Source organism: Bufo bufo, chromosome 1 (assembly GCF_905171765.1).
Source record: "Bufo bufo chromosome 1, aBufBuf1.1, whole genome shotgun sequence".
Lineage (NCBI taxonomy): Eukaryota > Metazoa > Chordata > Amphibia > Anura > Bufonidae > Bufo > Bufo bufo.
In genome coordinates, this window is record NC_053389.1 from 50,546,156 (window position 1) to 50,563,527 (window position 17,372).

The 17,372-nt window shown below is 44.1% G+C and overlaps 1 protein-coding gene across 4 annotated transcripts in view; it reads right to left on the reverse strand.

The window, feature by feature from the left end:
• Window positions 1-344: 344 nt before the first annotated feature.
• SPEN (spen family transcriptional repressor) overlaps window positions 345-17,372 on the reverse strand; it is a 70,089-nt gene continuing 53,061 nt past the window's right edge. For all 4 annotated transcript variants that reach the window (XM_040423351.1, XM_040423343.1, XM_040423359.1 and 1 more), the window contains 5 exons: window positions 8,907-16,698; window positions 8,096-8,464; window positions 6,610-6,804; window positions 956-1,114; window positions 345-769 (listed from right to left, as the gene is read on the reverse strand). In XM_040423351.1, coding sequence (XP_040279285.1) covers window positions 638-769; window positions 956-1,114; window positions 6,610-6,804; window positions 8,096-8,464; window positions 8,907-16,698 — 8,647 coding nt within the window. In that variant the 3' untranslated portion in view covers window positions 345-637. The remainder of the gene's footprint in view (window positions 770-955; window positions 1,115-6,609; window positions 6,805-8,095; window positions 8,465-8,906; window positions 16,699-17,372) is intronic.

Below are 17,372 nucleotides of genomic sequence, written 5' to 3' on the forward strand. Positions count from 1 at the left end.
TTTTGAATGTTTCCCCATGTAAACTGTACATCCCGAATGAAAAGAAGTGAGAAGTCCTCAGAGCAGATCAGACCGGCTGCAGAAGATGACGGTGGCGACCTGCCGCCGCTGTTCCAGTCTCCTTATCAGCAAACGTCCTTTCTGTTTTCTTCCTCGGCCATGAGTCCAATAATTACAGGTTTCTGCTCATCAGTCCACCGTATCCAGGCTTCTCTATATCACAGCATGTCGCTCAAAATATGACACACGCAAAAAAGGGTGGGAAGGGCAGGGAATGCTGTACAAAGGTCCATGTCACTAATTTAGTGCAAAGGCAGGTTCAGCTTTTTTTTTTTTTCTTAAAAAAAAAAAAAAAAAAGAAAAAAAAAGAAGAAGAAAGAAGCACACAAACAGTAACCATCTTGGAATACTGCACGTTTTTTGGGCGTGGAATCAGACGCCACTTTCCATAATGTTGCATTAAGCCACCTGTGTGCATCAGCTTGTCCGTAAGCAATATGTAAACATCCTGGGAAGCAGCAGCTCCAGCTCCGTCCGGTGGGACATGATCTCTCCACGGCAGAGCAGGCCAGAGCACTCACTCAGCAACTTGTTTCCTAACGGTTTAGTGCGTTGTATGTGATGGCGGCAAGTGGTCTCATGCCGATGCAATGACAATCATTAGATGAGGAGAGATGTTAGAGATGCTGGCTAGTAAGTCCGGTGCGAGGCGGGACAAGTGACTTTCTGAAAATTCACAGGGCGGGAAGATCTGCAGGACATAGGCCGGCTGCAACACAAGAAATATTTCTGTGAGACACAATAAGTGACATTGAATTCCCAGGTGGCCCTCATCATCGCTAAGTGCTGCCTATGTCCATTAATTACTAAGCAATAAGTGGACGTTCTGTCTTGTATGAATAATGAACTTAATCAATGCTCTGATTAGATCAAGTAACAGCTGATGCCACTGTACCTGGTTGGACCCTGGATTGGGCACATTGATGATGCCAGCAGCCTGCTTTGCCTGTAGGTAAGTGATGAAAGCGGCTTTCAGTGATTCAGTCTGGTTTACCACATCCTCCTGGTCACGACCACACGGAAGAGCAAGTAACAAGCAGTAGTCACTCTCCACCTGCATAGACAGAAGTGGAAACAAATATTAATGGAAGAAATTAATCCCAAACAAATGCTGCTACAGCACCTTGTGCATGGCGTTCTGTGCCATACATGCAGAATTAACCTTGTTGATGGGCACTGGGTTGGCTGTGGTCTTTCACACCTCTGTCCAAACACATATCCTGCATAACCCAATGCATTCTGAATGGATAGAAATCAGTTCAGTTTGCATCAGTATGACTTCCGTTCGGTCACTGTCAGGCGTTTTGGCCGGACATAATATAGCAGCATGCTGCTGTATTATGTCCGTCCAAAATGCCTGATCAGTCGCCGGAATGCCGTATCTGGCATTAATTCCCATTGACTTGCATTAGTGCCGGATCCGGCATTGCAAAACAACTGAAGGACGGATCCATCCTTCCGGTCTGCGCATGCGCAGAACGGGAAAACTGTGAAAAAGACTGCAAGACGGATCCGTCTATCCGCATGACAAGGGGAGAGACGGATCCGTTCTTGCAATGCATTTGTAGACGGATCCGCACCCGGATCAGTCTACAAATGCTGTCAGTTGTCACACTGATCGGCGGATCCGGCAGGCAGCTCCGACAACGAAACTTTCTGCCGGATCACACTAACGCTAGTGTGAAAGTACCCTTACTTATCCAAGCCATTCTGAGAGATTGTTTTCTTGTCATGTATTGTACTTCATAACAGTGCTAAATTTGAGTCAAAATATTTCATTTTTATTTATAAAAAAAACTACCAAATTTACAAAAAAAATTTTATAATAATTTCTCTGCTTTTAAAACAGATAGTGATACCTCCTAAAATAGTTATTACTTTACATTTCCCATAGGTCTACTTCGTGTTTGGATTATTTTGTAAATGACGTTTTCTTTTTTTGGGACGTTTTTCAGAAAATTTCCAAAACCCAATTTTTAAGGACCAGTTCAGGTCTGAAGTCACTTTGTGAGGCTTACATATTAGAAACCACCCATAAATGACCCCATTTTAGAAACTACACCCCTCAAGGTATTCAAAACTGATTTTACAAACTTGGTTAACCCTTTAGGTCTTCCACAAGAATTAATGGAAAATGCAGATGAAAGTTCAGAATTTTACTTTTTTGGCAGATTTTCCATTTTAATCCATTTTTTTCCAGTAACCAAGCAAGGGTTAACAGCCAAAGAAAACTCAATATTTATTACCCTGATTCTGTAGTTTACAAAAACACCCCATATGTAGTCGTAAACTGCTGTACTGGCACACAGCAGGGCGCAGAAGGAAAGGAACACCATATGGTTTTTGGAAGGCAGATTTCACTGGGATAATTCAGTTGCCATGTCACATTTGAAGACCCCCTGATGCAACCCTAGAGTAGAAACTCCAAATAAATTACCCCATTTTGGAAACTACGGGATAAGGTGGCAGTTTTGTTGGTACTATTTTAGGGTACATATGATTTTTGGTTGCTCTATATTACACTTTTTGTGAGTATAGGTAACAAAAAATAGCTGTTTTGGCACAGTTATTTTTTGTTATTTACAATGTTCATCTGACAGGTTAGATCATGAGCTATTTTTATAGAGCAGGTTGTTACGGACAAGTCAATACCAAATATTTTTGGTTGTTTGTTTCAGTTTTACATAATAAAGCATTTTAGAAAAAAAAAAATTTGTGTCTCCATATTCTGAAAGCCATAGTTTATTTTTTGGGCGACTGTCTTATTAGGTAGAGGCTCATTTTTTGTAGGGTGAGATGATGGTTTGATTGGTACTATGTTATGGTGCATATGACTTTGTTCGCTTGGTATTACCATTTTTGTGATGTTTTTGACACCGTTTTTTTTTTTTTTTGGCGATTGTCCTAGGTAGGGACTGCGGGATGAGATGACGGTTTGAATGGTACAATTTAGGGGTGCGTATGACTTTTTGATCGCTCGGTATTACACTTTTTGTGATGTAAGATTACAAAAAATAGCACAGTTTTTATTTTTAAAAAAATTACGGTGTTGACCAGAAGGGGTGGATCATGTGCTATTTTTATAGAGCAGGTTGTTACGCATGCAGTGATACCTAATAGGTCTTTTTTTTTTTTTTTTACAATTTTATATGTCTCTTTTTATGGGAAAGGGGCTTTTTTTTTATTGAAACTATTTATTTTTTAGGACGCTGTACATGCGCGTGCCTTTGAATGGCTTGGGGCTGCCATGGCAACCATTGGGTCCCCGCCACCGCAGCGTGGGGACCCGATGGCTAAGGGGAGGGCGCGCAAACCTATCATATGCTGCAGTCCGCGCTGACCGCGGCGTATGACGGGTTAATCCACTGGCATCGACGTTCTCACCGATGCTGGTGGATGCAGCAGGGATCCGTGCTGCTGATCGCAGCACCGCACAAGGGGAAAAGTAGGACCGCAGGACGAGAATGCTCGTCCTGGGGCGCAAAGTACCGGCCCTTTAGGACGAGCATTCTCGTCCTGGGTCGTTAAGGTGTTAAAGAAGCACTCTATAGGTAAAGTAGAAACAATCCTATAGTGCAGGATAGGCCATTTTTAACGAATAAGATAGAGGCTCTTGTGTATACCCTGTGTACACCGGTTTTGTTTGATGTGAAATTTGTTGTCAGCCATCTTGATTCCTTCTTCCCCTCAGATATGGTTTTCCTAATGAATCCTACATTTCCCATCATGCCTGGATTTGCAAAGACACAGAGAGCAAAGTCTCACTACACTACACTGCCCTACATGAAGACAGCAAGTAACAGACCAGTGACACAGACCTACTGTCTCCTCACACTGCAGGGACTTTGGGTCAGATTTATCATGACTCTGACAGCTGACTCCACTTTCACATATGGCTAAAGTCAGTTTTAGCCAAGTCAGATTTATGATCGGCCCTTTAAGACTGAAATAAATGTGGTTTGACGGTAGCAGTTTATCTGTCTGTAAGCAGCTTTACGAAAAAGTTGCACATCTTTAAGAAAAAGTCGCATGTTCTATTAAAAAGTCTTAAGATAAGCATGGTCCTCACTGGAGTGAAATTGCACATTTTTTTGCGACTTTTTAAATAGTCCCAATAGTAAATCTGTCTAGAGATTCATTTACATAAGAAAAGACGCCCACTTTCAGAAAACTGGTGAGCATAGTGCAGAGCAGAAAAAAGTCGCAAATTTGTGCGCAGTTTTAGCGTTTGCGCATTTTTTGCGACTTTTTCACTCCATTATTCTGACTTGAGCTAATGATAAATCTGGCCCTTTGTGTTTTCCTGTGTGATGCAGATTGAGCCCATCTGCCCTGTCAGCCATTACATGCAGGAGAGAGGGAGACCAGTGTGAAGCTACATCCCATAGAACTACACTGGAGAGTCAGCACACCCAGATAGTACAGGCAGTATGAGTCAGGAGGTTTATATAACTTGAGCTCATCACTGTATACACTTATCTACTAAGTGTCTGCACTTCTGGTCTTTTAGATAGGGGAGATATTATATATTTAACAAAATACAGGGACATACAGAGGAACATGTAGGAAAGGGGAGGGGTCTGAGGGCTGCCAGGAGGGATTTAATTGGTAGTGATGTCATTCTGTAGTTCACAGTGGAGGGACTGAGTTCCATTAGAGCAAGCTTGAGGTCACAAAACCAGGTTCCTATAATGACAAGGTTCAGAATATATGGGTGCAACAGAGTTACAGTGTAACAAATTACACTGCTAGAATACTGGTGCTGAGTTAATATATGCAACATTAAACATTGGAAAAATACAAAAGTCCATCAAGTTCCGTAATCCTGCTATATTGACCAGCTCCTGCAGCTATTCCAGAGATTCACAGCCCTTACTGTAAAGAATGCTTGTCACCTCTTATGACAATCTTTTCTTCTCCAGGCGTAGGGAGTGGCCCCTTGTTTTTTGACGGGGTTTAACACACAATAGCGTCTCACAATATTTTTTGTTTGGTCCGTTTATGTATTTGTACAGGTTAATCATGTCCCCCCTTAGATTTCTTAACCTATCATCCACTTTGCTGTTACTGTAGAACGCTGTGGATTTGACGCATAAAATAAACAAGAGCAAATCCTTAGCGTTTCAGTCACATGTAGACATACTCTTAAGAGTCCATTCACACGTCCGTTATAACACTCCGTTTTCGATTTAAATCGGAACGTTTTTTCGGATCCATTAATTTCAATTGCCTCTGCAAAAATGCGGACACCAATCATAGTGCTGTTCGAATCACGGAATCAGTTCTTTTATTTTCGAGTATGCGGATCCTGAAAAAAAAAATTAAGCTTGTCCTACTTTCTGTCCGTTTTTCGGGTCCGTTGTCCATTCAAGTCAATGGATCCGCATAAATGCGGATGACATGCACAAAACCATGCGAATGTCATCCGATTTTGCGGATCTGTTGACAGGAAAATGGATGGAAAAAAAAATAAAAAACTAAATAACGGAAACACGGAACGGATTCGGAAGCAATTTAGTAAAAAAAACGGAAGGTTGTACTGAAAAATGGATCCACAAAAAAAGAACGTTTATCTGGAAAGGTAAAAATACTGATGTGTGAATGGACCCTTACATTGTGATCTTTAGAGGATTCTGCCACAGACCACCATTTTTTTTTCCAGCAGTATGAAATATAAGTAAAAGTACTGACTAAAACAACTTTTACACAGCATTTCCACATGGCATCACATGAGCAGATTCTCCATAAACATGTCAAAAGTACCTTAAAGGGACACTGACAGGGCCAATAAGCATATTGAGGTATATATATGGCAGTACAGGTCTTATAATGGGTATTACAATCATCTAAGTATCCCCCCTGTCCACCTTATACATACAGTAAACTTAAGTTTTATAACCTGCTCCAACGGTCTTCAATCTGCCCAAGGGGCGGCGTTTCACCTCTCTTGCGCCCAGCCAGCCTCCCCCAACTGCCGCTTTGAAGCGCCGCCCAGCTCATGAATATTCAGTTTGCTGGGCGGCTTCTGCGGTCCCCGCTCTGAAGCGCTGCGCTTAACAGTGCCCTGCGCATGCGCCGGATCTTGTGAAGTCGGGGACAGTAAGCGCCGCCCAGCGAAGTGAATATTGATGAGCTGGGCGGCGCTTACTGTACCGGACTTCACAAGATCCGGCGCATGCGCAGGGCACTGTTAAGCGCAGCGCTTCAGAGCGGGGACCGCAGAAGCCGCCCAGCAAACTGAATATTCATGAGCTGGGCGGCGCTTCAAAGCGGCAGTTGGGGGAGGCTGGCTGGGCGCAAGAGAGGTGAAACGCCGCCCCTTGGGCAGATTGAAGACCGTTGGAGCAGGTTATAAAACTTAAGTTTACTGTATGTATAATGTGGACAGGGGGGATACTTAGATGATTGTAATACCCATTATAAGACCTGTACTGCCATATATATACCTCAATATGCTTATTGGCCCTGTCAGTGTCCCTTTAAACACAGTAGAACCAGTGTGCCAAGTCTAGCACCAGGCATATTAAATACACTCATAAGAACCCTCACCATCATTCGTCGAGCTACCCCTTCCAGCTGAGTGGCCTCGAGTCGCATGCGCTGAGCAATCCTTAGTGGGGGTCCTCCTTCTGGGGCTGGTAGAGACCTGTGCGCCAACACATTATTCCCAGAAACAAAGTGCAGCTGTACCGCGGCCGTGTCATTCTTCAGCGCAAGGAGACCCTGCCATACGATTGGGTATTTCTAAAAAGGAAACAAACACTAGTTAAGCAGCCAGAACATGAGGTATAGGTTATCTTTTAGTAATGCATGACATTATCAGATTGTATCTCTCAATATAATATTTTGATATATTGCATGCTACAGACTCTTGCATGGTTCTTTCACACTGAGCTGAGTGCATGACTGAAAAGGTAACAGTCATTTTTAATTTTTAATAAAAGTGTAAGGCAAGTTGGTTTTCTGGGATTTTAATATTGATGACCTATCTAGAGTGGTACCTTGGAACCGAACCAGAGTTCAGAAAATGTTTTTTACAGTACAAATTAATTTATGAAGTTATTACCCGAAGTCTCGCGAGACTTCGCGAAGCAATAACGTCGGCTCATCGGAGCCAATACATTCTAATACTGTACGGAGCTCCTGCTCCGTACAGTATTAGAACGAAGTTTTAGGCCAATCGACTTTTTGGATGTTTCATCCGAAGTCGATTCGCTCATCCCTACTCATGACATCCATTTTTTGTCGACCCACAGAAATGAAAGGGTCTTTGTGTTATCCGCAGAATAATGCAGATGGGACACGAATGCAAAATACGGTCGTGTGCGTGCGGCCTTATTCAACATCTAGCACTGAATACAGATTTTCAGTAAGAACAACCAGCTGCCATTAGCAGAGGGGCTGTACTTGAACGGTTTTAAGAAAAAAGTTGATTTGCCTAATAAAGTATATTGTAAAATTTTATAAAATTACCTCCCCTATACCTTAAAAAAAAGAAGAAAAAAAAAAAGAAATTACAATTGCACTTTACATAAAAACCTCTTATGGTCTAATGTGGTTACAAAATCAAACACGACAGTCCCTAAGCATGAATACTCTTAAGGGCCCTTTACATGGGCCAATTCTCGGCCAGATGATCACTAACAAGCGTTCACAGGGACACCTGTTAGCAATTATCTGGCAGTGTAAAAGTGCCGCCGATTACCCAATGAACAAGCTAAAAGCTCGTTAATCGGGTAATTGCATCATTCATGGGGTCACAAAAATTGTTTTGTCGGCAGCAGATTGTGCGGTGTAAAAATCCTCTACTGCCAGCAAAGAATGTGTCAGTATGGGGATGAGCGATGGCATTAGCGACTGCTTCTCCCCATACTGTGGAGCAGATCGCTGCATGTAAATGCAGCAGTCTCCTACACTGGCGAGCAGGCAATTGTTGGAATGTAACGCTTCCTTCCAGATAATCGCCTGCAAAATTGGCCAGTTTAAAGGGGCCTTTACTGTATCTCCCAAGTTGGCCAGCAGTAAACATACTCACCGTTAGAAGTTGCACCATATCCACCGATCTTTGCTGGGGTTCTTGTTTAGGAAGAGACTGGACATCCGACCTTTGGAGAGTGCTGGCTGTGGAGGACATGAACGCGGCCTGTTTCTGGGACTGGTGAGGGGAGGGCAATTCTGGTTTTAAACTGATCGTAACAGGAGAGGGATAGGAGGTCTGAGATGTATCCACAGGTGCTCTTTGAAGGTGCTGAATGTGAGACTCCATCTGACCAGTATGCCTGCTGAGGGCAGCATGATGAGCATCACTTACTGATGACTGTGCTACCTTAGGGTCTTGGCCAATTTGTGGCGTTTTACTGCGAACAGGAGCATTTGAATGTGAATGTTCATTGTCAGGACCTCCCTAGAAGAAAAACATGCAAACGTTAGAACGAGCAGAAGAAAGCTGTAGGCAATATACAAAAAAATACAACACTATGGGTCCATTCACACATCCGTATGTGTTTTGCAGATCGCCGGCAGTATAATAGAAAATGCCTAATCTTGTCCACAATTGCGGACAAGAATAGGACATGTTCTATTTTTTTCGGGAACGGAATTGCGGACCCGGAAGTGCGGATCAGTATTTCCGGATACGGGCAGCACATAGTGTGGCCCCACAGAAATAAATGGGTTTGCAATTACGTTCCGCAAAATGCAGAACAGAATTGCGGACATGTGAATGGAGCCTATCCCAGAGGTCTGGAATAAATCCCCAGCATCATTTTACTAAATGTTTGCTTTCAACTATGTACAGGTATGGGAACAGTTTATGACAATGTGCCATTTCCTATATTATTTCTTACCTGAGATGGGGTCATGCTCCGGGACTGTAAGCCCATGGCCGATGCACCAGAGTACTGAGGATGGGAGAGCTGAGCAGCAGGATGATAGTTGCGGATGTCCGTGTACACTGGTCGATAGTCATGAAATGAGCTCCCAGAAGGATGGATGAGAGGCACACCGTGTGACACTACGACCGGCTGTGATAAGCTCAGGCCACTCATCATTCTGGCATCATTATGTTGGGAATGAGATAGTTTGACATCAGGTTGTTTGGCCAATTCCTTCACAGGCTGTGGTGTTTTACTAGCAGGTGGAGTCTTCACAGAACTCTCAGGGGTTCGGGATCGTCTGGTCTCTTGATGATGATCGCCAACAGCAGAGATGTGAGAGTGCATCATCATGCGGACATCACGAGGCAAAATGACATCCTGTGGAACGCTATAAGGATCCAAGCGCATCCCTGGTGTAGGCATGCGGTATTCATGCTGCATCACCAGGACTTCAGACTGAACATGACCTGAACCTCGGCCCACAGGATGGTGGTAATGCAAGTCCTCATCTGGAGCGTGCTGGGAAGACAATGTAGGGAGTACCACTTCTCGAATAGTCGCTGGCTGTGGAGTACTCGATCTTTGAGGTCTGACGTCCATCTGAGGCTGCATAGCTGCTCTAGGAGAATGAAGGGCTTCTGGCCGCATACCATACTGCATCGATGGCAGAGGCGGTGTATTGATTCTGACATCACCTTGAGACAAGTGTCCTAGAGACACAGGCTGCGTTACGCTGTGAGGTGGCATGATGACTGTCTGTTCTGGGTGCATGCTCGGGATGTATGGAGGCACTGGCATTCCTGCACCCAGCATAACTGAGGCATTGTTAGTTAAGGCAGGAGAAGCTGTAACACTGGGGTGACAAGACCTGGCAAATGGAGATGGTGAATGGCCAGCTGTACAAGGTGAATGAGGCTCCTGTTTAATATTTAGATGTGGGAGAGCCCTGTCTGTGGGCGTGCTGGATCTAGAAGTCACGTGGTTTGACTCTGCTGGAATCTTGCTTGATAACGAAGAATGGTGGGGGCTCATATTTGTAGTCTGAAGCACTTTAGACTCTATGACCTCTGTCATCTTTTTACTAGATGGGACCATCTGACCGGGTAGCATCTGGCTGTGCATTAAAACTGGAGCAGCATTCTGGGTAAGCACTTTCACTGCTCCGGATTGCGAGGACGAATTTGGGGCACTAATGTGGCTCGATTCAGATTTCTCCAATGACGTTCGCTCTTGTTTTATGCTTGAAATGACAGGTGATGCATTGTACTGTTGGTAACCCGAGGGAGTCTGAGGTCCTTTCGGCAACATCTGAGATGGAGCAAGCGGTTCCTGTTTGATTTGGGATTTGGACACAGACTGTTGAATCTCTATATCAACAGCACTCGCAGGAGGGATCTGGCTGATTTTTGCACTTATTCGCTGAGGCCCCTCTGTTTTCTGGCCAGAGTAACTTAATAGCATTACTCCCTGTGATGTGTTCACTCTCAGTCCAGGGCTTGAGCCAGTTTCAGTGGGTCGCTCCTCTATTACAGTCATTGTTGGTTTTATGCAGGCACGACTGTCATTAGCGTTTTGTCTCACCTTGATCTTCTGAGATGGGATGCAAGGTGGAGTGGGCTGATGCTGTGCATGTTTTGCCAATGTTATCCTTGGCAAATCATCAGGATCAAAGCTGGGGGGCATTCTACTGATAACAGAGGTGGCCTTATGGGCCACTGGAGTCCCTTTCTCTTGAAAAGATGGGGCTTCGGCCGCTGGTGGGACAACTGTGTTGGTAAGAGGAACAGCTGATTTCTCCTCAGACACTGGTTTAATAGCTTCTACTTGCGGATGAGTGGGTTCTTCTACATGTGACGCAGGGACAGGCTCAGAGATGGATGCTGTAACAATACTAGGGGTGTTGCTGGCCGAGGATACATATTTTGGTTCCATTAATATCTTCCTTAAGGTGCTTGAGCTTGTATCCACATCAGAGGCCTTTGTATCTGGGGGCATCGCAGGAGGTGTAGTAGAAATGGAAGCATTCTCTTCATGCCTAACAATCCAGTCAGACATAATTGCTGGAGCTGAATGAGCAAGAGGGGATGCAGTGACAGGAGCTCCAGTTTTCCCTGGGGTAGCGGACAGAACCGAAGTAGTAGTTACACTGGGAGGGGTAACTGGGGCACTTTCAGTACTTGAACGTAGTTTGAAGCTTCCCTGACTAACATCATCAATGTACAGAGGTTGGGGCGAATCACTTAAATTTGTAGCGGCAGACATTTCTTCATCTTTAAATCCTTCATCTCCTTCTTTGGAAATTGTGTCAGAAGAGGAATTCAGGCTTGTATCCATAGCTGGATTGTCAGGATTTGATGTAGACTCTTCACCAGGCTGTTCCTTTAGACCTTCATCCGAAGAGATCTTTTCATCTTTTGCAGGAGATTTGCCTTGAATATTCTCGCGCACAAACACGTTGCTCTGTATGGTATCACGGCTCTTGCCGGCTCTTCGCCTTTTCTTGTGTCCCTTATTACGACCCTTTTGTTTTGCAGGTAACTCCCGTAAAGATTCGCTTTCTTTGGCAGATTTTGTAGACTCGTTGAAGCCAACGTCGGGTTCTTTGCGGTCAATCGATTCTGTTTGCTCAGGTACAGCAGGTGCAGGAGCTGCACTGCCAGAGCTAGTGGTAGTATCAGTCTGTATGATGAGATTTACTGCTTGGTCTGTCTCAGGCTGTAAATCATCTGGCTGAGAAGCAGAAGCAGCAGCAGCAGCACCAGCAGCAGCACCAGCAGCAGCAGTCGCTGATTCAGAAGAAATTTCAGATTCCCTTTCTGCTGGATATGTTGGAGCAGGAGGGAAACTTTCAGTGTCAGTAGAAATGTCACATATAATGGACCCAATAGCTGCTGCTAATTCTGTTTCACTGGCCTGGTGCGCAGGTTTATCCCCATCCTCTTCTGTTCGAGTCTCAGATACTTCCCCACTTTGGGGGTCTTTATAAGGTGGAACGGCAGTAGTTTCAGTGATCTTCTCAATGTTTTCCACTGCTTGCTCCAGTTCCATCTGACGTGCCAGCCGCACAGCTTCAGATGAAATATTACATTCTTTCCCTGTGTCTTTGTCAGAAGCTTCAGGGAACTCTGTTGCAGGTAGATTTGTTATAGATGGAGAAACAGTATCTTCTTTTTGAGGACTTTTTATTTTGACAGGAGAAACAATCAGTGACTCTGTATCCTCATGTGGCCGCAAAGCATCCTTCACATCAACAGCATTAAGACGAATTTCAACCTTTTTTAAATGAGGAATATTTTTGGGATTTTTGGGTCTTCCAACTTTAGGTTTTGTAGCTTTCTCCGGAGATAATTTCTTGTCCAGGGGTTCAGTAACAGATTTCTCTGCAGGACATTTCTCTGGCTCCACATCTTTTAACTGGAGATTAACATCACCAGTTTCTTCCTTGTCCAATTTTGTCTTGCATGCCTCTTCAGCCTGCGGCTCAGCCATTTCATTACAGTCTTTATTGGTTTCTGCCAAACTCTCCTGAGCCTGTGGTGCTGGGTCACTTTTATTCTTTTTACCCATTTGGCTACTGGACAGAGGGGAATGGCTTTGAGACAGTTTTTGAGATCGTGGAGACCGCCATCCCTCTACTGGTTTTGCATTTTCAATTGGTTCTTTCATTTCTGTATCCTCGTTCTCTGGTTTTAATGCCTCTGCTTTGATAGGAGATACATCTTTCTTGCGAACCTTTGGTGGCCGCCCTCTTCTCGGAGTGGGAGGAGCAGTAACCGGGGTTTCAGCAACATCTTTTTCAGGTCTCTTTCTTGTAGATCGTGATGTCTCTGTAGTTTCTTTAACTGAAGACACTCCATCATTATCGCCTGTGGTGGCATAAACAGATCTAACATTTCTTCGTGTTCGGGGCAAAGCTGGCTCTGAGATGTCAGGTTCTGGAACAGCACTTGGAGATTTTGCAGAGCTCCTGGAACCTCTTTCATGTTCATTTTTTATTTCAAGATGTTTCTGGGGTTCTCCACGTGGGGAGGATGACCTGTTGCGCTTCTCGCGGTCAATCCTCACGCTCTTTCTAGTAGCTGGTTTGTCTGAAACATTTGACCTTTTGCCTTTAGGTGCCTTTTTGCTTTTCACTGCATTAAGAGGTTCTACTTCCATGTCATTTTCAGCTATAACAGGTTCAACTTCCTCTGGCACAGTTTCTGATTTTTGGCATACATCTGTGTCACCACTTGCAAAAACAGGAGTTTCTTCTTCAAAGGTCTCAACGGGTTCTTCTACCTTTATTTCAGGCTTGGAAGGAGAAACAGTAGGTGAATCACTTTTCAGTTCAGTGACAGGGTCTGCGTTGACCTCAGAAAACGATGCTCCTGGTGTCGGTGGTTTTGTATCCAAATAGGGAGGCTGTTCTGTACTTGTTGTTGCTATCTCTTCAGTTATATGCGGGGTAGTAGGCTGCGTCTCAGTTTCTACAACAACTTGAGTAGCTTCTACTGGGAGTGGTGGAGGGAGTGGGGGAGGGGCCAATGCAGGAATAGGGGCAACCACACTGGGAGGTTTAGGTTCCTCAACAGCTGGTTCACTAGGTTCAGCTGGCTTATCTTCTACTGTCTCAACAGAATGCGGTGGTGTTTTGTCAGCAGAGACTTTTTCTTGGACTGGTACTACAGGCTCTGGTGGAGGAAGTGTTGCTGGTGTTGGCACGACCGACACTGGTGATTTAATCTCTCGCTCTTTGCACTCTGGCATTGACTCAGGAGTTTTAGGCCGAATCTCTCTCTCTTCAACTTTTTCTACCTCTTTTGGCTTTTGCTCTTTTTCTTTCTCTTTCTGTTGCATTTTTGTGAGCTCAACGAATCGACTATGAAAGAGGACAACTGGTTCTTGCACAAGGTCTGAAGCATAACTGATCCCGTCAGAAGAAAGCTGTCGGCCGTAGGGACGAAAAACACCTATATCTGTATCTTCCTCTTTCCTTTCCAGATGTTGGAGTCTTTTTGAGTCTTGTTCAAAGATTGAACTGTGAAGGAAACGAGAGGCAAACAGTTCTTGCTTTTCTTGCTCCTCTTCTTTGTGGTCCTCTTTCTTATCATCGGATTTACCATCAGAGTCAGTTTTGATTTTCTTCTTTTTCATATACCAGGATGGAATAGGTCTTGGAGCAGAGTCAACTTTTTCTTTGTCTTTATTACTGCGAAAATTAGCAAATCTGGAATCCCAGTCTAAAAAAGACCAATTTTCTTCACGAGAAGAAGAGAGCGATTTTGCCCTCTCTAACAAGGCTTTTGTATCAGGGGTGATGGTTTTATCTAATGCAAAGGAATAAAACTTATTTCTTTCCAATGAGCCAGACAACCGATCTTCCTTGTCTCTTAACTTATCTTCTCCATCTCGTAACAAAAAAGAAAACCTTGAACCGTCTAACAGAGAAGAAACTTTGGGGGAAACTGGTTTTGGATCACTATCTTCATCAGAGTCTGATGGAACTTCCCCAGGTTCTAGGTCTCTGGGACGCTTTCTAATGGCTTCTCTTTTTATAATGTTGCAAGGAAAGCTAATATCCACCCTGTTGCCTTCTTGTTTGATCTGGTTATCCCATTTGCCATATTCTTCTTCTGGGCTCATAGCAATTAATTTACCTTTGGAAGGATCAGTTATGTTTTCCTTCTTGACAGATTCAGTTAGTAATTTAAAATGTTCATCTTTAAAGGCCACATTAGGAAACGTGCTCTTTTCATCTACATGGGGCGACTCTTTGTATTCTTTAATTGGTAGTAACCTAGGTGAGCCAACGGTAAATTCCTCCTCATTAAATCCGAAAGGTCGCATACCTGGAGAACCAGCCAGTCTCTCAGATTCATCACTTATCTGGCGAGAACTTCTATAGTGTCTTTCTGGCTTGGTGATTTCATAATCCAAATGATCGTTCTTTTTTTTTTTAGTTGGAGGGGAGTCATCAGTAACATCTTGTGGAGGCTTACCAACTTCATGGACAAGGCTACGTCTTTCATACTCCTCTGCTTCTTTGCTAGGACTCCTGAATTTTTCAGACTTCAAGATCTCCAGTTCCATCTGCTGCTTCAACTTGCGGTTTTGCTCCATCTGTTTCCTGTAGCTCTGAGTGTGGTCAATGTCGATTGCAAGTTTTTCATCCGTTTCTGATCTCTCCATGCCCACTGTTTCTCTTGAAAGAAGGCTGTAATTTTTTCGGTCATCCTTGGAGGAGTCTTTATCCATATCGTCTGACAAGAGTGCATGCCTCTGAATGTTCTTCAGGAAGGTCATCTTTTTAGAAGCTTGATCTGGAGATTCAAATTGTTCATCTACCGATTCCCCTAAGTGAAACTGTAGATCTGAATTAGGACGTCCAGAGATCCTGACAGGCAACAAATCTTGGCCATCTTTGGGGCTGTTGATGGCAAAAAGTCTTTCAGATTTGTTTTTTCGACTTTTTAAAAGTTCTTTCCTAGAAGCTTTCCTTTCAAAATCACCCTCTCTGCCTACGGTGAAGTCTCTTGAAGATACAGGCTCTGGTGGTTTCCTTAAACCTAAACGGCTATCCTCCTCATCTTGGTTATTCCTTCGTACATCAAGTTTTTGCCGTTCACATTTTAAATTTGCATCAGCAAAGCGCCGTTTACGAGCTTCTAGCTTGTCTAGGTCAGCAGTCGTGGCACCCTCTGCAGGCTGCTCTGACTTTAAGTGCTTTTTTAGTTTCTGTTTTCCCTCTTTGTCCACGACTTCAATGTGGCTGGATAGTAACTTGTCTTTTGGCACCTTAGTTCTTGCAGATTCAGCTTTAAGTTGCTCAAACTTGGGTTGCTCAAGTCTGACCATCTGAATTTTCTGATCTGATGAAGGGGACTTTACAGACTCACCATCAACCTTGTTTTTTGAAGCCTTATCTACTCCAGGAGTATCAAAGACTTTCCCTTCCTTTTCATTCACTCTTGTAAGAACAACACAAGGCATAAGGTCCAAGCGGTTTTTAGATGCACAGTCCTTGTCATTTTTCTCTTTGGCCAGCTGTTTGGTGCTGCTTTTCTGTTTCTCTAAGCTCGGCTCCTTCTCATTATCTTGATCTGTTTCAGAGGATAGGGAACTTGTTGAATGATTTTTGGACTTTCGTTTAGATCTATCTGATTTGTCCTTTTCACCCTTTTCAGACTTTTCCTTACGCAGTAGCCGCTTCTCTTTATCAGAACGATCTGAATCAAAAGTGCGCTCTTTTTCTATTTTTTCACCTTTTATGTAACGATCAGTCCTAGCTTTGTCGAGTTTGTCAAACCGTGAAGGGGACACAGAACTACAACTTCCACTGCGGTCAGATGAGCGACTGTAAATTCTACGTTCTGGGTCGCTAGCAATTCTTTCAGATTGTGAAGGGGATGCAGCAGGACTCTGAGGTCTTCTTGAATGGGTTGGACTTTGGCTACGTTCTACCTGCCTCCGCTCACTCGCATCTCGATCAGTCTCGAAGCGTTCTCGTTCCCGCTCTCTTTCCCTTCTGTAACTATATTCCCGGATGTCCTGTTCATATGGATCCCTATAGTCTCTATATTCTCTTGACTCATCATAATATCGTTGCTCGTAATAATCCCCTTGATACGAATCAAAGTCTGCGTACAATTCTCTGCTTCGAGCAGGGTATTCTCTTCTTGTTTCCTCCTGGTAAGCCCCAACAGTCCGGACACTATCATAATAAGTCCGTTCGGTGGTGGAAGTAAATTCACTGAAAGAACCCCTTCGGGGCTCATCACTTCTGGAAAGAAGAAAAGCAAAAAGCAAGTTAGCAGCGATGTACATATCGTGCGTGAAATATCTGTGTGTATAATACACTGCTCAAAAAAATAAAGGGAACACTTAAACAACACAATGTAACTCCAAGTCAATCACACTTCTGTGAAATCAAACTGTCCACTTAGGAAGCAACACTGAGTGACAATCAATTTCACATGCTGTTGTGCAAATGGGATAGACAACAGGTGGAAATTATAGGCAATTAGCAAGACACCCCCCAATAAAGGAGTGGTTCTGCAGGTGATAACCACAGACCACTTCTCAGTTCCTATGCTTCCTGGCAGATGTTTTGGTCACTTTTGAATGCTGGCGGTGCTTTCACTCTAGTGGTAGCATGAGACGGAGTCTACAACCCACACAAGTGGCTCAGGTAGTGCAGCTTATCCAGGATGGCATATCAATGCGAGCTGTGGCAAGAAGGTTTGCTGTGTCTGTCAGTGTAGTGTCCAGAGCATGGAGGCGCTACCAGGAGACAGGCCAGTACATCAGCAGACGTGGAGGAGGCCGTAGGATTGGCAACAACCCAGCAGCAGGACCGCTACTTCCACCTTTGTGCAAGGAGGAACAGGAGGAGCACTGCCAGAGCCCTGCAAAATGACCTCCAGCAGGCCACAAATGTGCATGTGTCTGCTCAAA